The 24,069-nt window shown below is 34.3% G+C and overlaps 1 protein-coding gene across 2 annotated transcripts; it reads right to left on the bottom strand.

Moving 5' to 3' along the window:
* Positions 1 to 1,831: 1,831 nt before the first annotated feature.
* LOC133197373 (exocyst complex component 1-like) lies at positions 1,832 to 24,069 on the bottom strand. Of its 2 annotated transcripts, XM_061333370.1 has the most exons (23): positions 23,946 to 24,069; positions 23,648 to 23,778; positions 22,177 to 22,272; positions 21,844 to 21,907; positions 21,450 to 21,646; positions 20,583 to 20,708; positions 20,155 to 20,256; positions 18,852 to 18,984; positions 18,647 to 18,756; positions 18,251 to 18,400; positions 17,942 to 18,044; positions 16,800 to 16,951; positions 16,556 to 16,669; positions 16,151 to 16,206; positions 15,831 to 15,896; positions 12,220 to 12,324; positions 11,545 to 11,671; positions 11,305 to 11,388; positions 10,931 to 11,084; positions 10,780 to 10,800; positions 10,184 to 10,308; positions 6,503 to 6,625; positions 1,832 to 2,110 (listed from the first exon to the last, which is right to left on the bottom strand). In XM_061333370.1, exons 1-23 carry the CDS (start codon positions 24,067 to 24,069, stop codon positions 1,886 to 1,888), a joined length of 2,688 nt encoding a protein of 895 aa, XP_061189354.1. In that variant the 3' UTR covers positions 1,832 to 1,885. The 2 variants fall into 2 exon arrangements, with proteins under 2 accessions (XP_061189354.1, XP_061189355.1); XM_061333371.1 differs by lacking the exon at positions 15,831 to 15,896.

Genomic DNA, 24,069 nt, shown 5'->3' with positions numbered 1-24,069 from the left:
ATCTTCTAAATACCCAGGTATATATTATACTGTAATCCGTTATAATCTAACGGTCGTTTCATGGTGTTATACCTATGACATTTGAAAAATGGTATAAATCTGAGATGTTCACAAGTGTTTGCATAAAAGTTTACACATGTATATATATGATAAGTAAGGATGAGCGATTTGCTCATTGGCCTCGTAATTGTCCCCAGCAAAATATCAGGAATCTGCCTTCAATCCAGTATATTTCTTTAGTACTATAATATAGAGCGACGAACAGTAAAAAATACATATCTCAAATATTTTTGTCTTCTCATTTGCAGTTCAGACTGCTATTGCAAGTTTATGGGTCTAGAATCATGATGTAAAATATAACAGTTAAAATTACAGTGATTTTAGAACGTAACACTTTCAAGTGTAAATTCTACAGACTAAAGTGTAAAATTTACAGATTAAAGTGTAAAATTTACAGATTAAAGTGTAAATTTTTACACATTGTGTAAATTTTACAGATTAAAGTGTAAATTTTGCAGATTAATGTGTAAAATTTACATATTAAAGTGTAAATTATACAGATTAAAGTGTAAATTTTACAGATTAATGTGTTAAATTTACACTTTAAAGTGTAAAATTTACAGATTAAAGTGTAAAATTTACATATTAAAGTGTAGAATTTACATATTAAAGTGTGGAAAATGAAAAATAAAAAAGCGTTCAAGTGGCACTAATACGCTTCTGTAGAATACACCTGTGAAATATGAAAGCCCTAGCAATAACCCTTCAAACTTATGGCCATGGTTTAAGTTTTTGCTGATAAACAGACCAAAAAATATATGTTCCCAAATCTCTGATAACAGGGGCATAAAAAAAACAGTTGAAAATGAATTAGAGATTATTATTTAATAAATTAAGCATATTCTTTAAATACATTTCAGTAACTGAATATTGCACTTACAAGAAATAAATGTACAAACTCTACATGATGAAATTAAATGTACAACGTTTTTTAACTACAAACTTTACATGATGAAATTAAATGTAAAATGTTTTTAACTTAAGCATAATTCAATCAAAGCTTTTGATTACCATAAAAAATAACTGTTTCAATGAAATAGCCCTTGAGGGGCAACTGAAGAAAGGGCACACTTTAAATAGCCTAGAATAGACCTTGACCTTTGACCTTTTGATTTCAAAATTAATAGGAATAGCTTCTGATCAAAGGCAAACTCGGTTCCTAGTTTAATTTGTAAATACCAGGTGCACATGTTCAAATACATGTACCATGTGTTATTTCTACAAAGTTTGAAAAAAAATATATTTATAGTTTGAAGTATAATTGCAAGATAAAATTTATGTCCAGTCAGACAGACATTATTAACCCAGTAACACCACTCCTTCCAAACTTCATTCCTAGAGGGAATGAAAATCTTTCTGAAAGAGTTTTAAGGGCCTTACCTTAAAGCAAAACAATCAGTTAATATAATTACTCAAGTATCTAACTCTTTAACTTAAACTCTGATTTTTCCACTCTGAAATGTTTAAAACATTACCCTGCATGGAGATAATCAATATCTCACAGTATTTGGAGGTGATTTGTAAGGCTTAATGACTGTTACTACCAATATTATGGTAAAGGTGACATTTCACTGCCAACTCAGAAAGTTTAACTTTTAAAATATCTCAAAATAAAATTCAACTCTTTCACCTTAAAATCTTCATGCAGAAATAAAGTCAAACAATTTTTTTTCTTAATATCTTGAAATATGGAGAATTAAACAAAACAATTAAATTTAAGTATGCATTTTGCCTTCATAAAACACATACAAACAGAACACTTTCTACATTGAATGTCCATGCGGTCACATTTGTTGATCATGCTTAAGAATCCAGTAACAACCAATCAACGACTCTGGGCAATTTCTGAGAAGAAAGATAACACATCATCCACCTTGAATTCCAGTGTGATCCCAGAGTCTGGGTAACATTGATTAATCAGATCTTCATAATGTTTGATTTGTTTGATGAATTCATCCTGCATGGAGAACCACACTACCTGTAGCAAATTTTCTTCTTCACATAGGTCCTTATGTGTTTTCTTATAGATTCCATCCAAACCTTTCTTCACCTGAAAGAAAATTTCATAAAAAGGTTTCCATAAAAATCTCTCTCTCTCTCTCTGTTTTCAACTTGCTGTCCTCTTTACTGACAGCTTGCTTAAGGTTTCTCACCCCTCTGTTCATCCAATTAATTTAATTAATTTAATGATTTTCCAAAAGAAATCTTGATTAAAATTAAAAATTGAACACTTGCAGACCATCAATATATATATATATATATATTTTTTGATGTACTCCAACTCACATTGCTGAAGGTGCATAGGTAGTTTTTTTTTTTAAATTATCTTAGAACACATTTATATTCATCAATAAAAGCACAGACTTACAGTTTATTGATGTTTTTATTACAATGTATACATGGGACAGCTACACTGATTTAATACTTGCTCATGTAAAAACTTTTAATCTAAAATTCTTCTTTGAGAAATGATAAACCTTTAAAGTTAACCAGAAGTCTCTGACGAGACTGTACATCTACTATTTGTACTTATAACAAAGGAAGGAAAAAGTAGCACTTGGAGCTTTTCAACAGTAATAAATAGAATAATGATCCTTGGTTTAGTCTACTTGTGTGCCAAATCATATTGAAATCAAACCAAAACTGTAGGAGAAGTAGCATTTTGAAAAGTATTTCACAGAAATTTCTATTTTTAGTAACCATAGCAACAATGTTCATAGAAATCAAAAACAGACAGAGAGAATTATGTATCTTAGTGTAGTCTACTTGTGTGCAAAGTTTTACTGAAATCAGACCAAAACTGTAAGAGGAGTAGCATTTTGAAAAGTTGTTTGAAGACGGACAGACAGATGGACAGACAACAAACACCTTGCTATCTCATAAGCTCTTCTGGTCTCTGACCAGTAAAGCTAAAATTGATAATGACAATCTCTGTATTTTCCTTGAAATAAAAAAATATATATAGAATTTAAAGTACTAAAAAAATTGATCTGGTAGGGTCGATTTTGATGAGTCAGTCAGAGTTACTTATGCCTGCTACCCCTTTTGGGGCATAGGCCGCAGACAAGATTCCTCCAGGCCCCTCTATCCTGAGCAGTGCTTTCAACCTCCTTCCAGTTCTTGCCCATTCTTTTAATGTCTGCCTCTAGATCTCTCCTCCAGGTGTTCTTTGGCCTACCTCTCCTACGTTTTCCTTGGGGGTTCCAGGATAGGGCTTGCCTTGTGATGTTATTGTTGGGCTTGCGTAGAGTATGCCCTATCCACCTCCACCTTCTCTGCATTACTTCCTCTTCTATAGGGGCTTGGTTTGTTCTTTGCCACAAATTGATGTTGCTGATTTTGTCGGGCCATCTGATCTGGAGGATCGTCTCAGACAAGAGTTGACAAATGTCTGGATCCTGTTTGTTGTGGTAACAGTCATCCTCCATGTCTCAGAACCATATAGAAGCACTGCCTTAACATTGCTGTTAAAAAGCCTAACTTTGGTGCGTGTTGTAATTCCCTTGGTCTTCCAGATGTTTCCAAGTTGCAGGAATGCTACTCTGGCTTTTCCTATTCTTGCTTTGATGTCTGTTTCCGTTCCTCCTTGTTGGTCCACTTTACTGCCAAGGTAGGTGAAATGTTCTACTTCCTCTATTTTCTTTCCTTCTATATTTAATGAAGCATGTGATGGTGTGTTTGCTCTTAGGATCTTTGTTTTTGCAATATTGATGTTGAGTCCTATCCATGCTGATGTTTCTGCCACAGTTGTAATTTTCTCCTGCATTTGTGCCCGGGTATGTGATAGGAGTGCCAAATCATCCGCAAAGTCTAGGTCGTCTAACTGTGACCATGGTGTCCACTGTATTCCATTTCTCCTATTGCCCGTGGATGATTTCATTATCCAGTCTATTGCAAGAAGAAATAGAAAGGGAGACAGTAGACATCCCTGACGAACTCCTGTTTTTACTTCGAATGGTTCCGTCAGTTGTCCTCCATGTATGACCCTGCATGTCAGGTGTTCATAAGAGTTGCGGATGATATTTACCAGTTTACAAGAAACTCCATAATGTCGCAGAAGTTTCCATATTTTCTCCCTGTCAACACTGTCAAAGGCTTTCTCGTAATCTATGAAGCCTACATAGAGGGAGGAGTTCCATTCAGCACATTGTTCGATGATAATGCGCAACGTTGCTATCTGGTCCGTACAAGATCTATTTTTACGAAATCCAGCTTGTTGGTCACGTAGCTTATCATCCACTTCTTCTTTCATTCTGTTCAGTATGATCCTATTAAACACCTTCCCTGGAACATCTAACAGTGTTATTCCCCTATAGTTGGCTCAATCGCTGAGGTCTCCTTTTTTTGGAAGCTTGATGAGGTATCCTTCTTTCCATTCTTCTGGGATTGTTTCTACTTCCCATATTTTTTGAAAAAGTGGGTGAAGTATGTCGGCTGAGTTGTCAAAATCAGCTTTAAGTGCCTCGGCCGGGATATTATCAGGCCCTGCTGACTTCCCATTCCTCATCTGTTTTAAAGCTATATTTATTTCCTCCTTAGTAGGTGGTCCCCAGTCTATGTCTAGGTCCTCATCTGCTGGTGTAATATTAGGAGGGTTGGGTGGAACTGGCCTATTCAACAATTCTTCAAAATGCTCTTTCCATCTCCTTCTTTGTTCTTCTTCCCCTTCTAGTTGCTTCCTTGCCTTGTCTTTCACTGGCCTTTCTTGTTTACTTCGCTTCCCAGCTAGTTTCTTGGTGATGTCATACAAGTCTTTCATGTTTCCTGCTTTTGCAGCTTGTTCTGCTTCCGTTGCTAGTTCCTCCATGTACCTTCTTTTGTCAGCTTTAATACTTTGTTTAGTTCTCTTGTTGGCCTCTGCATACTCTTTTTGTGCTTTTGCTTTTTCAGCTCTTGTTCTGCTTGAATTGACCTCAGCCTTCTTAGCCTTCCTCTCCTGTACTTTCCTAAGTGTGTCATTTGTGATCCACTCTTTATGATGGTACTTTTTCACTCCAAGTATTTCATGGCAGCTTGTTGTGATGGTCTCTTTTATCCCTTTCCAATGGTCTTCAACTGTTGTTACTTCCCCTATTTCCTGAAGGGCTTGGTATTTGTTTTTAACCGCAATCTTATACTCCTGTAAGATTTGGGTATCTTGGAGAAACCTGGTGTTATATCTGATTCTCTGAGAGTTTCCTTCTGTTCTCATTTTTCTGAGCTTCAGTTTGATGCTGCCTGTCAATAGATGGTGATCTAAGGCTACATCTAGTGCTCGTTTGACCCTGGTATCCTGCAAAGATCTTCTAAACTTTTTATTGATGCATATATGATCTATCTGGTTTTCAGTTAATTGGTCTGGTGATACCCAGGTGGCTTTGTGTATTCTTTTGTGCTGGAATAAAGTGCCACCAATAACTAGTTTGTTAAATGCACAAAAGTTTGCTAATCTTTCACCATTTTCATTCATTTGTCCCAGTCCATGTTGTCCCATTATCTCGCCATATCCGGTGTTATCATTTCCAATTTTTGCGTTAAGGTCTCCCATCATGATGGTAACATCTCTTTCTCTACAGGTGTCAATAACACTTTGAAGTCTGTTGTAGAACTCATCTTTTGCTTCTTCCTCTGCATCATTTGTTGTGGCATAGCACTGGATAATGTTTGTGCTAATCCGTTTATGTTTTGTTTTAAAAGATGCCCTTATAATCCTTGGTCCATGTGCTTCCCAGCCTATTAATGCTTCCCTTGCTGTTTTGGATAGCATGAGTGCCACTCCTTGAGAGTGCGATGAATTTTCTTCTCCATGTCCAGAATAGAGGAGTAATTCACCTGTAGTAAGTCTGCACTGTCCTGATTGAATCCATCTTGTCTCACTTATGCCGAGCAGTGTCAGATTGTAATTTCTCATCTCTGCTGCAATTTGCGCTGTTTTCCCTGCTTCGTACATGGTTCTTACGTTCCAAGTTCCTATATTGATATTTCTGGGTCCGAGAAGGGTTTTCGGCCTTGTAGTTTCCTTCTGTCTCTGGTTTTCACCACATGGCGTCCTTCGTCTTCCTTTTGGAGAACCTTCTCTTCCAGAATTTGAGAAGTCTTGATTAAATCTTGTATGCATTTCTGTAGCAATTGCCTTTTTACATGGCGGGTTGCTAACCCTGCGCAAAACCCCCTGGACCCGGAGGGCCGGTGGTTTTCTGTTGGGGTTTTCCTTCCCCTAGTCACAGTCAGAGTACATCAAACAAATTATTTTTTATTGTTGGCCTCATCATAATCTGCTGAGTAAAATTTAAAATCAACTTTCTAACTTGACAAATTTTGAAGGAATAGTTATTAAGGGATTAAAAGTTATCTCTCTTATCAAAACAGTAAATCAAGGTGTGAAAGAGCAACTGGCATAAATTTTTTCACATTAATTTAACTCCACATCATCAATACAAAGTGTTGAACACATTCACTGTACCTCTTTGACTGGGTACTCTTTGATAACCTTTCTCAATTCCTGTTTACTAAACGCCAACTGAAATCCCACCTCCTCTGGCTTCACACCTGTAGCGACCCGGTTCTGTACTCCCTCAAAAAACACCTGCAAGCAGGTACATACATGCATGTATTCCTGAATCTGATCACAGACCAAACAAAGACTGGTACATGTATGTGATATAAACTAACAACAAGGAGTTCATAGTGTGTGAAAAAAGAATTCTTGCTGTTTAGTATTTATTTTTATTACATTTTCTACAGTGAAATACTGAAAAAATTTTATGGAATAAAGGTGATATTTTGTCAGAGTGTGAAAATATCAAAGTTATATTTTGTCACAGTGTGAAAGAATATCAGAAGTGCAGCAATACTCAGTATTTTCCTGCCCTTCACAAAGGGTGCTGTAAAAAATACTCACTAGCCCGTTATAAGGTAGAGAGAGTAATTAACTACCCTGACAGAGACTAAAACTGCTAAAGTTTCTCCAGAGATGTTTTTGAAATCCTTGTTTACACTGTTTTCAATCTCGTATGAAGCCCATGGGCCACAATGCTCTCCAGAGTAACTATAGCCCTTCTGTTCTTCATCGGCAGATTCTTTTTACGACATATTCTTATGTTGTGGCCCCACTCTACCCAAGGGGTCATGATTAAGAACAAACTTGAGTCTACACTACCTGAAGATGCTTCTACATGAATATGACTAATCATGGCTTTGCCTTTCTTAAGAAGAAGATTTTTTAAAGATTTTTCCTATAAATTCCTATGTAAAACTTTGATCCCCTGTTGTTGCCCTGCTCCCCCCTCCCCCTTCCCGGGTCATGATTTGAACAAGCTTGAATCTTCACAACCTGAGGATGCTCCTGTTTTAATATGAATGATAATGGCTGAGCTGTTCTTGAGAAGACAATTTTTTAAAGATTTTTCCTATACATTCCTAGGTAAAACTTTGATCTCTTGTTGTGGCCTGCACTACCCTCCAGTGTCATGATTTAAACAAACTTTAATCTACACATTCTGAGGATTAGGAGTGAAACGGTTCACCGCAGTATCGATGCACCGCGGTATTTTTTCTCGGTTTGATACACGGTGCAAAATCTCTAATTTTCGGTTCGGTTCATTTTTCGGTCGGGATCGTTATTCAGTCGGGTTTGGCATAAGGTATAATACGTTACTTAGTATAAATAAGTACAGAAAACGTAAATTTTTGATGACTGATAGCTTGTAAAATAATTTTTGACAGTCAAATAATTTTAATCAATTTCTTCTAGTCAATTTGCAAATAAAATTCATAAAATATGTGACTAGATTTAGAAAAAGAAAGCATAAAACAACGTAGAATTTGTTTCCTTCTATCAAAATGTATCGTATCAAAATTAACTGAACCGAGACAAAATTATACAATACGTATCGAACCGTGAAGGAGGTGTATTGTTTCACCCCTACTGAGGATACTCCTGTATTAATATGAATAATAATGGCTCAGCTGTTCTTGAGAAGATGATTTTTTTCCAATACAGTCCTATGTTAAATTTGATCCTTGTTATGGCTGTGCCCTATCCCTGGGGATCATGATTTGAACAAATCTGAATCTACACTACCTGAAGACATATCTATATTAATATGACTAAAAATGGCTTAGCTGTTCTTGAGAAAAAGATATTTTAAAGATATTTTTCTATACATTCCTATGTAAAACTTTGACCTCCTGATGAAGCCCTGCCTTACCCCTGGGGGTTATGATATGAGCAAATTTGAACATACAGTATAAAATGAAGCTCTCACGTAAGTTGCATCTTTTCTGGCTCAGTGGTTCTTGAGAAAAATTTTTAAAAAAAACACAGAATTTTCACAAATTCTAAATTATCTGTCCTGGAAAGAGGCCCTTGGCACTTCCTCTGATCAAATATAAATCCTCTTTACCCAAGAATGCTTTGTGGCAAGTTTGGTTGGCCCAGTGGTTCTGGTGAAGAAGTTGAAAATGTGAAAAGTTTAAAGACAACATGACACACAACAGACAGACAGATGTATGCAGGACACTCTTTGATCAGAAAAGCTCACCTGAGCCTTCAGCTCAGGTGAACTAGCAATGGCTAAGCAATGACTTTTCAACCGCTGAACTATGACATCACATCCAATGACACTGTGTTTAGTGTGTTACATAAAGACAGAGGCATTAAAGGGAAAATCAAAGAAAATGTAACAAACAGCAAATTCAATATATTGTTGTTGAATATGGAATTTATTTCAGTCATGAGGTAGGATTTTTTATTATTTCCATTCATGATTCGCACTTGTAAAAATAAAAAAGAAATCCTGACCCACTTGTGAAATAAATTCCACATCTAATTATAAAACATTAAATATTGATCCTCTCCATTTCTTAACAAGAGGCCCAAGGGCCTTAACGGTCATCTGAGTATAAAACAACAATCCATAGAAGATCCATGGAGTATAAAATAAACTGATAGAAGGAGCTTTTGTAAATCTGTGATCATCCATTGTGGCCCCACCCTATCCCCAGAGTCCAGAGTCATGATTTGAACAAACTTGAATCTATACTTTCTGAGGATGCTTCCATGTAAATATAACCAATCATGGCTTTGCTGTTCTTGAGAAAAGAAAATTTTTCAAGATTTTTCCTACACATTCCAATGTAAAACTTTCATTGTCCATTGTGGCCCTCCCTACCCTTGGGGATCATGGTTTTAACAAACTTGAATCTACACTACCTGAAGATGTTTCCACATTTCATCTTTCTTGGCCCAGTGGTTCTGGAGAAGAAGATTTTTCCAATGTATTCCAATGTAAAAACTTTGATCATACATTGTGGCCCTGCCCTACCCCTGGGGGTCATGATTTAAACAAACATGAATCTACACTACCTGAGGATGTTTCCAGATAAGTTTCATTTTTCTTGGCCCAGTGGTTCTGGAGAAGAAAATTTTTACAGATTTTTTCTATGTATTTCTATGTAAAATTTCGATCATATCAAAATGACTAATCAAGGCTTTGCAGTTCTCGAGAAGAAATTTTCCTATGTAAGACTTTGACCCTCCGTTGTGGCCCCGCCCTACCTTGGGGGGTCAGGATTTGAACAAACTTGAATCTACACTACCTGAGGATGCTCCCATATAAATGACCAATCATGGCTTTGCTGTTCCTAAGAAAAAGATTTTAAAAGATTTTTCCTATACGGTATATATTTCTATGTAAAACTTTGATCGTCCATTGTGGCCCCGCCCTACCCCTGTGTGTGTGTGTGGGGGGGGGGAGGGGGGGGGGGTGTCATGATTTTAACAAATTTGAGTCTACACTACCTGATGATGTTTCCATTTAAGTTTCATCTTACCTGGTCTAGTGGTTCTTGAGAAGAAGAATTTTAAAAGATACCTTTAATTTTTCACTAATTCTTAATTATCTCCCCTTGGAAGAAGGTGGGGCCCTTCATTTGAACAAACTTGAATCATCTTTACCAAAGGATAGTTTGTGGCAAGTTTGGAGGAAATTGGCCCAGTGGTTCTTGAAAAGAAGTCGAAAATGTGAAAAGTTTACACTTGATGCACACCAGCACACCCGCAGCACGAAGGATGAAAACAGATAGCAATAGATCACCTGAGTGACTCAGGTGACCTAAAAATACAATATGAATTTGAGCTTACATGTAGTTTTTCTAGGGGTCTACCCAGAAGATTTAAAGTGTAACTATTCAAGTTGTCTTGATAGATCTGTTTAGCCTCTTTTCTATCAGACTCCAGACATGGGATCTTTAGACTGGAAAGTGTGGCTACAAATAAATAAGGCATTAAATGAATACAATTAGGTGTGATGTAAAAAATGTCATATCACTGACCAGTCCAAATTCATATTTTTGGATTGCTCAGTCAATACATGTACCATTGGACATTTTAGATCTAGATTTTTTTTAGTATAGATTTAAATAGAAAAAATTGTTTAAAGGTAAGTCAGACTACATATATTACAAATTGACGATTTGTTCTACATGTATGTGGCAAAGGATTATACAATCAGACTTTTGGCTCCTTCCAATATTTTTGAACAAAGTATTTAAAAATCATGTACTTCTAAAAGCATCAATTACTCATCCACACCCCCACACCCCCCAAATTAAATGCTTGTTTAGAAATACTTGATTTCTTTGTTCATACATAATCACACATACTCAGAAAGGTAACTTCTCTGTGCTTAACCAGTTTAAAATAATTGAGAAAAAAAGACTGAAAAATATATTACTCACAATACATATGATGGAAATTCTCTGAAAAATAAAGAGAAAATGTAAATAAAAATGTATTTATACTCAATTTTCTTCTACTGGTACATATAACAAAGAAATATTTTGAGTCTAACAAAATGAATTCATGTTTTTAATCAGAAGTCATTCTTACCCATCATAACAACCTCCTTTGGTGTTTTCTGACTCTCATTGGCCACTCTGGCTATTTGTTCATAGATGACAGCTACCAATGTTTTATAGGACTTATCCAAATGGGTGTGTCTGTCTGAATTCTTAAAAATATTCTCAGCTTGGTTTGCAAATTCCTGTCAACAGAAAAAAATGAATATAGCAGACATAAATTAAATTGCAAAACTCATGACATTTTTTTTTATCATTATTTCTGTATTTAATATGCTCACTGCTGTTTAAAAGAATAAATACAAGACATGAATATGATTCAGATCATTGATATTTTTATCTATAAATCTAAATAGTTTATATTTCTAAGGCACCGTTTGCCTTCAGAGTAAATTTTGACTCTACCTCAAAGTTGTGGACAAATGCTATAATTCCACATCGGCTCTTTTTGGAAACTTTAAAGTCTTGAATGGTCTTTATCTGGTTTGACTGAAATTACAACTAACTTGCATTAATTTTCAACAAAAACACCCCATCCCACCTTCCAAGAAAAAAATTTTAAAAATGTATTATTGAAATGTCAGTTCCTTATCATTATGATGTCTTTACACATTATCTAGGTATGCATTCTTTCTGTGTACATACAATGAACTTGTCGAAGTTTCTTTTGATCTTGACGAGGCAGCTGGCGTACATTACACTGAGGAAGGAGCCGGCATCCTGGGATTTATTTACATGCTGACTCATTCTTACCAACATGTACATAGAGTTACTAAAGATAGAAATAAAACCAGAGTTACTAAAGATAGAAATAAAACCAGAGACTTTACACACAGTTTTACAGTATTACGTATATTCCTTAAACAATGATTTGAAAATATTCACAGGGCTTAATGGCTCACTACCTAACATAACCCTTTACTTTATGATGATAGTATTGATATAAATGGGTAAACATGCACCACATAGCACATCTAACAACAACAACAACAACCCCCCTGTAAATATTCACAGTTAGCATTTTCTTCACACTTACAATTTGAATTTATGGTAAGTTTTGCAAAGAAAATTTCATATTATTAACCTTCAAACTCATACATTCAAGATTTTTTGTTTTTTTTTTTCTTCTTCTCTCTCTTTCAGATATATTTCATTGTTTTAGTAATCTAGCATAAAAGTAAAAATTTTAACCCTGGAAAAAAACTTGAAACATGTGGACCTTAGTGATCACCTGAGTATCACAGAGGTCAGTGGATGTATAACAACAGTGAAAATTAATAGCAAGATATGGTCCAAGTGACTTAGATTTTCTGTACTTACAACCCATCCAGTCTATCTGCATAAGACACAAAAGCCTCTAGCTCTGATTCCAGATTTGGAAACAATTCTCCCATCATCCTTCTGACTTCCTCATTCATGTGTCTCCTGTCAATCACGGACATACAAACAATTAGTTCCATAAATGTTACTTATATACCATTTATAATTATATGACTTTACATACTCAGTTGAAATATTTTTTGCATTTTCAAGGTTTTTATGCTTAAAACTAATTTTTTATTCACACAGAAAGCAAAAAAAATTATTGTGTCGTCTGCAGTGCAATCAGATGTCATGCAATGTTCACAAACAATATCACATGCTTTCAATATATTTTCTTTCTCTTTTCTGTCCAATAGCAATACATTGGTCGTTTCTGTACTTTCTTACAATGCAAAAACCCAAAATTTCTATCATTTAAAAAGGTTTACATATATATAATGCTTTAAAAATGTGTGCATACAGTTTCCTAAACAGTTTATTTAATAGATAATTACATATTTTTCTGTAATTTTGATAGATATATGGGGGTAGGGGATCAACTCTATTTTGAATACAATAAAAACACACTATAAACAGTGTTCATCAAAATGAAATGAGGTTTGCCGCAAACATAATTTGTTTATAAATTGGTTCTGCAATAAATAAAATGCATACTATTAAATTTGTCTTTGAAAATTTTTGCAACAGTTGACTTACAATAGGTGAATTTTCAATAAAAGGTTAATGTTTTGTTTCAGCCTAATATTCACTGTAATGTCACTTGCTTCGATATATCATTGTATATTTTTGCAATTGGGTATATACAATAAACACTTGTTAACATATTATCTTACAAGTTAATTTGTGTGCATGTGTGGGGTTTTTTTTCATTGAGGAGAGAATACACTATCAATTCATCAACTAACCTACCTTTGTCAACAAGAGGCCCATGGGCTACATCGCTCACCTGAGCACATTTGCTAGGAAAAATGTGAAATCCATATCAATAATAGGGCTTACAGAACCATGTCCTTTTTGAGGGAGACCAGGAAAAACACAAGGCACCCTACTCCAGGGGGTCATCATTTGAACAAACTTGAATTTATACTATGTAAAAAAGATTTTCTATAACTTTCAACTCTGGCCCAGTGGTTCTTGAGAAGATGATTTTTAAAAGATACCACTAAATTTTCACTATTTCTGAATTATCGCCCCTTAAAAAGGGTGTGGCCCTTCATTTGAACAAACTTGAATCCCCTTCACCCAAGGATGCTTTGTGGCAAGTTTGGTTGAAATTGGTCCAGAGTGGTTCTGGAGAAGAAGTCGAAAATGAGAAAAATTTACAGATGACAGACAGACAGATGGACTACAGACAAAATGCAATCAGAAAAGCTCACTTGAGCTTTAAGCTCAGGTGAGCTAAAAATAAGATCATTTTATTTCACTGTGGTAGATAAAGAAGCAGTGTAAAGACTAGAATTTTTAAGAAGACAATTGTTAACATTTGGTGTGCAATTTCCATACAAATACGCAAAATTCTATCGGAATCTGAAATCTAGATGGTAACTAAAAATATTTCAAACAGAATGAAAATTCATCTTAGAAATAATCTCTTTTCTTATTTTTTTAAGATGTAAAGAAAATTCATGGCAGGATCAATGGTTATATCAAGTGTTAAATCTTTGATGTACACCATGCAATCATGTTTATTGTAAATGTACCTAGCTGACACTACTTTTGACTGAGGGAGAGTGTAGGGATACTTTGAATCGGATTATTCTGGATACTTATTGACTTGTGGGAATGAGGGGAAAAAATTGTGGTTCTATAATTATAAATGTGTCTATATCTAAAAGAAGAGAATGTGAAACACTGATGCCCCTCTATGGCAGCTCATAGAAAAGGAGAAAGTTTTTCAAAAGTAGGTCAAACTCAAAGGTCAAGGTTATGAGGTAAAAAATAATGGCACCCAAAGAAATTTCTTGTCAAAAGGAATACACAGATGAAATATAAAAGCCCTAGCACCAACTGTTCACAAATTATGGCCAAGGTAAAAGTTTTTTTTTTCAAAAAAAGGTCAAACACCAAGGTAAAGGTCTTAAAGTAAACAATGCAGGCACCCAAAAAAGTTCTTTTCACATGAAATACAGATGTGGAAAAGCACCATTAGTTAAGAAATTATACCCAAGGATTAATTTTTCAAAAGTAGGTCAAACTCTGAGGTCAAGGTCATGATATCTAAAATCATGGTACCCAAAGAAAGATCTTGTCACAAGAATACATATGTGAAATATGAGAGTCTAGCATGAACCATTCAGAAGTTATAGCCAAGGTTAAGGTTTGGTCAAAGTTTTTTCAAAAGTATGTAAATCTCCAAGGTCAAGGTTGTAAGGTAAAAATGTTGATACTCAAAGAAAGATCTTGTCACAAGGAATACACCTTTGAAATATGAAAGCCCTAGCAACAACTGTTCAAAAGAAATGTGCAAGGTTAAAAGTTTTTGCTGATTAAATGACAAACAGACTGACAGATAGACAAACCAAAAACTATACCCTCCTGAATTTCCAATGAGAATGAAAGGATTAAAAAAGTGTCTGCATGTGCAGCAATATAATGTATGATACATTTCTTTTTTCACTCTGACAGAAAATTCAAGTTGTTTGATTTTGGGCCACCAGGTGTTGCATGCTTGGACAATGCACATCATCTAAACCACTATTTCAGTCTACTATACTTTTCATTGGTACTGGCTTTAAAAACAGTGAACTTGACTATTAATAGATTTAACCTTTTAAATCTGAATTGTAACCATTAGTTTATTTTTCTCTGTGGTCAATTTTTTCCCTATTACCTATATCTGAATACACAGATAGATTTTAAAAATTATAAGTTGCATGTCCGATAACAAAAGCAAAATATATAATATCATAGTATATGAAACTTGCCATAACTGCATATCTCATATGGAACAATAACATTCTACCTCTTACAAGACAAAAGAGTGCAACTTAGTAAAAAAGACATACTCACAACAATATCATAGAAAATTATGTACAGACTAACAACCACTGAGCATTCATTTTATGTGTACATAATGAAAATAACCCAAATCACAATAATATATGTAGGTCATACTCTCATAAAGTTGTGCAATCAGACTGTACTTGGCAAAAACCTGAAACTTAATATAATATTAATAAACTTAACCTCTAACCCTCTCAGTACCTCTGACTGGGAAATCACAAACATAACAAACAAGTCTGCATCCAATCAATCAACAACAGATATTTCAAATCCCCATGGCAACAACATATATGTAGATATGATCACATGACCTTGTCTCAACACTGATACATTCTATTTCATATCAGTATGAACATGCATTTGATCTTTCAATGTTCAACCTGATGAATGTTTTTCTTTCCAGGTTTAAAAATAATGCACTCTTTAACAGCAAGTTGTTGAGACAAATCGTTCCTGCAAATCCAAATCCATTGCAACATCAAAATTTTAAATATCATCAGCATCAAATAACTCAATACAAGGCAAGGCAAATAAATACATATGTGACATGTGGTGGATATCAAGCATAAAGGCAGGCAGGGTAGGGCAGGGCGGACCCCACTTACAGCTTGGATTTGGCGCGGCGCCTCTGTATCTTAAGGCCACCACCTAAATTTTCCTCATAGAACTCCCTAAAATAGTCATGTGCTGTAGAAACTTGTCAGAAACAGAATACTGTGTAATGTTATTAATCTTACATCAGTGTATGATTGAAATATATGTAGCAACACACAAATTTTTAGAATTTCACTTGATTAAATGATATTGCAAAACTCTGAGGTAGAAAATACTTGTATTTTGTAAAATAGATGAGAAATTCAATATTAATAAATAAGAAACACTTTTTGTTTGTTTGTTTTTGGTTCCTTATTGGTGTTTAACTTACTCCACTGGTGGTGCCGCAGGCTGAATAGGTTTCCAAATATCCTCCGATTCTTCTTCCTGATAATTGAACAAGATGACATTTCTCACTTACAGCGGCTAATTGATTCTGATTAAAAAAAATCCAAATATTAATTTTATTGTCCATAGGCTACATTGATTTGCTATTTATTTTTTTTTTCCAACTAGACAACTGAAAATTGCCTACAGTATCATGTGACTGAATGTATAATAAGAGACATAACAGTTGAGCCTCTGACTGTTGAAACTGGGTATCCTTGAAAATCTTTTTTTTAGAAATTAATGAACTCGCACAATTAAGTGTTTACAATGGACATTCATAAATTTTTAATTACATGCATTTTTTTTTAAATCATCCCTTGCAAGGTTTTCATTGTTCAAATGTTACCTGCTTGGGTTCTTTTGTGGCAGGCATGTCCCCAGCAAGATGGAAGAATCGCACACAAAAATCCTGTTCTGATAGACAAACTGGTTCCAGTTCACTGAGGATTTTATCAATGACCTAGACAAGAAAATCATTTAAAAAATACATCTAATGAATTTATTTTTAAGGACATAGTGAAAATGATAACTATGACTAATCCGGTAAATTAAATGAACTGACAATCGCACTTAATGAATCATGCTTTTACCTGGTCAAATAAATGTCTCATAGCTAAGTCATGACTGGATCCATGCATTGAGGTACTGTCAGAATTGAGACTTTGTACTGAACCAGACATTTTCCGGTTCAGACTGGAGGATGAACCAGAGAGGGCTCTTGCTTGGCTGGTCAAACCAACACCTGGAAATTGTAATGCTTACTTTATTTAGGGAAATTTTTGCCTCCGTTTTATTTTCGCCCCTTTAGCCCTAGACACAAGTGGGCGAATTTAAGACAGGGCAAATTCAAAGAAGACAGTATAATTTCTTAAACAGAACTGTGACTGGGCGAACTTTAAATGGGACAAAATGTTAAACTCTGCACATATCACTGAGCAGGACTGACAATACTGGTGAGTTGGTTTTGCTTTCCCACATCTCTACTCTGAATTTTCTTTAATTATATCTTTAATTTTTTTCATTAATACACAACAAAATTTCTACTTTTCTTAAGTATTAAGGAAAAAGTTTACTTTGTGAAAGTGCAAGGATGTGTCAATCAAACATGTCCTGAAATTTGTAGTTTCAATAATTTCCAGATAAAATAAGTTTTTTATTATATTTCTGTATGAAATGCTATAGCAACATATAAGTCATGATATAATACAGAAAATTTGAGAAAATTTTAACTTCAAATCTGCATGTGTCTATGCCCCTTTAAAGGCATCAAAAATTCAGATTGTCAAGACTTGCCAACTTTGAGAATCTATTCTTCATTGGTCAAATGACATCAATACAGTTCAACCATGTTTAAAAAAAAGATTGAACTCTGATAGCATGACAGACCAAGAGTTATTGAGGAGAAGACATGTCATAAACATTAAATAGGTGACATTTATATAAAAATTTTCAAGTACACCTGATTACTGTAAAGCACCAGATTTCTGCAACACCTTATTTTCGTGGGCTAGTTATTTGGTATTTATAAGCTAGACAACATTTTTATGAATTATGTTAACTGTTATATATAATCTTTCAGAATACAAACATATGCCAGAATGAAATTTTTGAGAGAAGATAGTCTCATGTAATTATGCAAAAATAAAGTTCTCACAAATAAAAAGTGGTTTACAGTATGTAAGAAGATCTATTAATATTAAATAATGTGTTGAGTCAGTCAATTGTATTATACCTAATCTGTTTTTATCTGGTTTGCTTCCTAATTTCTGCTTGGCCATTTCCAGAAAGTCTTGTATCTCTTTATTATACAGCTTACTCAAACTCTGAGTGTAAACCTGCAATATCATTAAAAACACAGAATTTTAATAAGCATATTTATAGTAAATGATCTGGGCTGAAAAGATTCAAATTCCACAGTACACTAGTACCCTATGCATGTAAAATAGTAAATGGAAACTAGTGTTGTTTCAAAGAGCAAATACTACTTAAATATAATACAATCAACATATAGCATTCACCATAGATAGGGTACGTGTAATACCTTAGAGAGCTGTGTAAAGCTATCGAAATCGGAGTTTTTCAGCCACAGCATGAGGTCAGCATACGGAGTGAGGTCTCGGTGAGCGGAGTTGTGCTGAGGAAGCTTAAAGTCCGGGGCCTGACGACTGAGGGTCTCTCCATGTTCATTGCCCTGGAATTTCAGAAAATTATTTTATACTGTAAACCTGAATGATCTGTAGTTTATGAAATAACAGTATTTCATTCTCTGAAATTGATTTAAAATAAAAATTAGGAATTCTAGTATCTGATGCATCTTTATACTGCTATCTTTATATACATTTTTGAATCATTTCAAAAATATTTTACATTCATTAACTTATCTAACAAATATTCTCCCCTTTTTTATTTAAATTGGATAGTTGGGAGGAAAAAATACCTGATGTATGAACAAGTTGTTAAGGTGATGAGCCAATCTCTTGCCAAATTTATCTGAAAATTTTGAGAATTTTCTTTGCTGTTCCTCCAGTGCAGCCATTTGATTCAATGCTAAAAATAGCAACAGTACATAATCTATAAGTAAATAGACAAAACAGATTTACACTAAAATATCAGGAAACTGGAAAAAATCAAAAGTTTGATACCTGGATGGATGTCTACATTAAGACATCTCTGTAAGGTGTGGGCTGCAGTGGTACACTCGTAGATACCACCAGGTGTATTCAGGTCTCCATCCTGCAAGGCTTTTAAGTATTTTGTGTCTAAATCCAGTTGTTTCTATCAACAAAGATGTACATTCACTTAATTTTTGGCAAAAAAAAAATTTAAGGGTTAGAAATCTGATGACATGACTTTTCTCTTACCCATCACTACATTGTATGATTTTTGTTTTACCCACAGCTCAACTATTCAGTTCTTGCTTTACCCACCACTGAACTGTCAAGTTCTTATCTTATCAACCACTAAACTGTCTAATTCCTGCTTTACCCACCAATAAACTGTCTAATTCCTGCTTTACTCACCACTAAACTGTCTAATTCACCCTCTATCTACCACTAAACTCCTACTTTACCTACTACTAAACTGTCTAATTCCTGCTTCACTCGCCACTAAACTGTCTAATTCTCTTTTACCCACCACTGAACTGTCTAATTCCTACTTAACCAACAACTTAGCTGTCTAATTCCTGTTTTACCACCACACCACTAAACTGTCTAATTCCTGCTTTACCCACCACTAACTGTCTAATTCCTACTTTACCCAACACTAAACTATCTTATTCCTGTTTTACCCACCACTGAACTGTCTAATTCCTACTTAACCCACAACTAAGCTGTCTTATTCCTGCTTTACCCACCACTAACTGTCTAATTCCTACTTTACCCAACACTAAACTGTCTAATTCCTGTTTTACCCACCACTGAACTGTCTAATTCCTACTTAACCCACAACTAAGCTGTCTAATTCCTGCTTTACCACCACTAACTGTCTAATTCCTATTTAACCCACAACTAAGCTGTCTTATTCCTGCTTTTCCCATCACTTAACTGTCTAATTCCTACTTAACCCACAACTAAGCTGTCTAATCCCTGCTTTACCCACTGCCAAACTGTCTAATTCATGCTTTACCAACCAATGAACTAATGTGTACTATACCCACTGCCAAACTGCTTAATGCTTGCTTTTACCCACCACTAACTGTCTGATTCCTGTTTTACATACCATTAGCTAGACTGTCTATTTCTTGATTTACTAACCACTAAAGCGTCTAATCTCTGCTTTAGGCATCACAAGCTAGACTGCCTATTTCTTGATTTACTCACCACTAAACTGTCTAATTCTTGATTTACTCACCACTAAACTGTCTAATTCTTGATTTACTCACCACTAAACTGTCTAATTCTTGATTTACTCACCACTAAACTGTCTAATTCTTGATTTACTCACCACTAAACTGTCTAATTCCTCCAGTAGCTGCTGGTGGTTTTTGTTTCTGGTTTTAATCAGAGCATCCTTCTCCTTCATCACTTCCATCTGATCTTTTACATTCTATAAATATTAACCATTAACTAAGCAAGTTTACTTGGAAATCCTGGGAAATGAATTTTTTTTAAAGATTACTTTCATAAACTTTTCAATTCCAGTAATTATAAAAGAGTAGTTTCATTTAATATTTCAGCTTTTTAGAAACAATACAAAATAATATTTCAAAACAACACCATATAATATCTCTTTAAAACTCTTTCTCATGCATAAGTATGATGATTGGGTACAGTAGCTACTACCTAGGTATCCATTGACAAGTCAAAAATACCTTGGTGGGGAACTTCACTATAAAAAAAATCATAATCCAAGAATAATTCTGTTCCACCTGCCTGTAAAATACTGTCATAAAATTCCAGTTTATCTTCAATTTTTTCTGCAGACTGAATGCCATCATCCAAAAGTCTCATTAGGTTTAGTACCTGGTCTTCAGAACCCATTATAGAGTGGATATTGGCCTGAAATGTACAAAATATGTTACACATTAATTCCACATTACTCTAACATGAACATACATGTCCAACTGTAGGAAAAAAAACATTTTGATTGCAGGTGCAAACTCCATCGAAGTAAAGTTTATGTTGACCTCTGATAAGTAAGTATTGTATAAGTGGAATTTATAGCGAGATGCAAATTTAGCGATTTATCCCCAAAGATTGGTATATATTTTTAGCAAGAAGTAATTTTACCGATTTCATAATATCAAGAAAGATAGTTATAACAACCTATAAGGAATAAATTGTAAGCAAATATTCAATTTTAGCTTTCTCAAAACCCTCCCTAATAATGCCAAAATTGAATCGTTGCTAAAAATTCTGCTTATATGGTATGGCTGCAATTACAAAGAAGTGGAGCATACAAGTTTAATGTGAAGTCCTTGTGGGGGAGAGAGTTTTGATCAAGGTTTAATACTGCATTCAGATACAAAAGACTGAGAGATATAATAAAAATAGTATAACTCTGATTCCAATATTGTGGCCATGCATAGGAAAAAGAACCCCAAAACATTAAATGTTAAATAACAACAATAAGTTTCTTCTTATTTGAAAATGCTAAATATTGAACTGCTATTTGGAATTTCATACACTGCATGTACTGGCAAAAGTATTATATACTGATAAGTATGAGCATCTGTGAATTACTTTTAATAGCTTTACTTTATTTCACATATAGGAAGCTTCAAATAAATACAAACACACCCCATCTAGAACTGACAGCTGCTTGGAGAGCTGTTCTGCAAAAAGTTCAGCATTACTGATGGCGATTTTACACTCTGACATCAGCTGATCAAGGTCAGACTCTTCTTTAGGGGTCAAGGCCTGGTAATCATCTTCCATAGTAACAATGTCATCTTCCTGCTGAGTGGTCTGTATGGCCCCAGTAGGCCTGCTCACCTCTACAGTGTGATATGGGATATTTAGAAAATAAATATAACAAGGCTTTGATGATGAAACATTTACTTTCATTTCTTGTCCAAAAAAAATTATAACAGCAATATGGAGATTTATGATAAAAAATGATTACTTGATATGTTACTGTGATATACATGTTTCATCATTTTTTTTAAAGTAGATTAGTGTGAATACAACTTACCTTCCAGTAAATGCCGCGGTACATTCAGGAAATCTGGCTTCTGAATCAGGTACCTTTGACTTAGCTGGAAAAAATACACTGCTTTATGAAAAGAAAAATACTTCTGTGTTTCATGTGTATTTCAGCAGAGAATAATACAGAGAATCTCAATTTTCAATGAGTTACAATATAATAATTACCAAACAGTAAAACAGTATTTTAAAGTGTATAGATATATGAATGCTACATTGATTTATTGACAGTTTTCATGGTGGCTTCATGTTCACAGAATTTTTTTTGATGGCGAACATATTTAAATTAAAACCACTACAATGTTTTCCACTTTTAGAGTACCTTCCAGAGACAAGCTATGAAAGTCTCTTTATCATTGACACTGCTTGCAACCCACTTATATACTTTCTCAAAATGAAGGTCAAACTCTGCTGTTTCCTGAAATCAGAAAAAAAAATAAATTGAAACATCTTTCAAACTATATCTTCAGAAAGTTTAAAAACCCTGTTCACAAAAAAGCCTTTTCTGGACCTTGCAAGTTGACACAGCACAAAGCATTGATTTTATTTCCTAAATTAAAGTTTGTACTTCTAAGATTAGACAAAAAAGAAACTTTTTTCAGAGTAAGTATTTGATATTTTAATCCCATAAATAATTATCTTCATGTTTATTCGCCATTAAACAAAGGTAAAAATTATGACAACAGCCAATTCTTTAGTCTAAATAACAGTTGAGAAAATTTAATAGTTTACAAAAAAATAAATAAATAAATAAATAATTATAAAAACCATAACACAGACAGATGTTATCTATCAAAGATTTATCTCCCTTTCACAATATGCTATCAATGTCATACTATCAAATAATACCAGATTCAGTCTAGAGTTGCAAGATAAGTTTGTTCAATGACATTTTTGTGATGACTCATCTTAGAAATAGGGGGTGTTGAGATGGGGAAAAAAGGGGAAGGAGTTATTACACAAAAATGACAACTATACTGTAAAATCACATATTCTTGTGGGGTCAAATTTTCGTGGTTTGAGAGAAAAATGGTTTGTGGGAATATGATTTTGTGGATGAAGAATTGTTGAGTAGTAACATTTGTGAGCAATTACATTTTGTGGTGGACATGAATTCGTGGGACTCTTCATACCTTGAAAACAACAAAAGTTAAATCCCCAAAATTAGTGATTTCACAGTACACTGCTTTATATTACCATGATGCTTTTTTGAATGCACACAAGCTTTGTTTAAACATTCAATACTCATATGAACTTAATTTAAAAAAATGTGAAATACATTTTATAACCAGCGTAAGAGTTGTGAATGATATGAAATTTGCTGATACTGCATATAACTTTATTCATGCATGATCAACTCAGTTTTGAAATCTACAGTATGTTTGAGCATGCTCTAACTACTAGACCTTAATTTTAAGACTGAGAATTCCTGATATGTCATTCATTTCTAATATATGAATTCTTCACAGAACTAACAGATTTTTTTAATTAAACCTTTCAAAGTTTATTCTGGATTTAATTGTTCTGGATTTTCAGTCCAGAACTTGAGGTTTGTTTATAGGAAAACTATTACTTGTATCATATTAGCTCTGATACACTGACAAATGCATTATGGGGCAAATTTTTTAAGAGTATATGTATACTACATCTATATCAAATATCCATTGTACATGTATGTGCCTACTTAGATAGAACATTCCATCGTTAAGATGATATTGTCCTACAGACCTGGTTTAACTGTGGTGAGGGCTCGTCCCGAGACACAGTTAGATTATTCTAACTATAATTCTTACCTTGCTGGAACTCTTTCCATCCACCACTTTCAATTCTCTGAGCAGCCATGTGACTTTCTTTTTGTATGCCTCTGTTTTGTCAGCCTTTTTGACCTGGTATACCCGAGCCTGCACTGGAGTCTCTGTACTCACTGGTATTTTAATTAAAGTTCTCATTTAAATAGTACTTTAAAACTGACTTTTAAGTTTTAATGCATACTTTAGCATTTATATCATGTAAATGAACATGTTAAAAAATAATTATTCAACATTTTAAAATACAATTTAACTCCTGACCAAATTTTGTATCTCAACTTACAAGCAGCACACAAAAAACTTGTTTTCTTCTTCCGCCCAACTTTGGTAACATGCACAAACCCAATGAGGCGCTCATCATTTGGCAAAAATACATCCCTGTTTAGAGTGTGCTTAATGGCAGTCAT

Source organism: Saccostrea echinata, unplaced genomic scaffold (genome assembly GCF_033153115.1).
Source record: "Saccostrea echinata isolate AGI-Se365-2 ecotype Australia unplaced genomic scaffold, CSIRO_AGI_Sech_v1 ptg000030l, whole genome shotgun sequence".
NCBI lineage: Eukaryota > Metazoa > Mollusca > Bivalvia > Ostreida > Ostreidae > Saccostrea > Saccostrea echinata.
The sequence above is the reverse complement of the archived record's forward strand: the minus strand, read 5'-3'. Positions and strand labels throughout refer to the sequence as shown.

Coding starts and splice junctions, on each gene's coding strand:
- LOC133197373 (XM_061333370.1), bottom strand. CDS start 24,069: ATGACTGCCATTAAGCACACTCTAAACAGGGATGTATTTTTGCCAAAT. Junction 18,401..18,646: donor ACAACTTGTTCATACATCAG/GTATTTTTTCCT, acceptor CTGAAATTCCAG/GGCAATGAACATGGAGAGAC. Junction 10,309..10,779: donor GAATTTCCATCATATGTATT/GTGAGTAATATA, acceptor ATTTATTTGTAG/CCACACTTTCCAGTCTAAAG.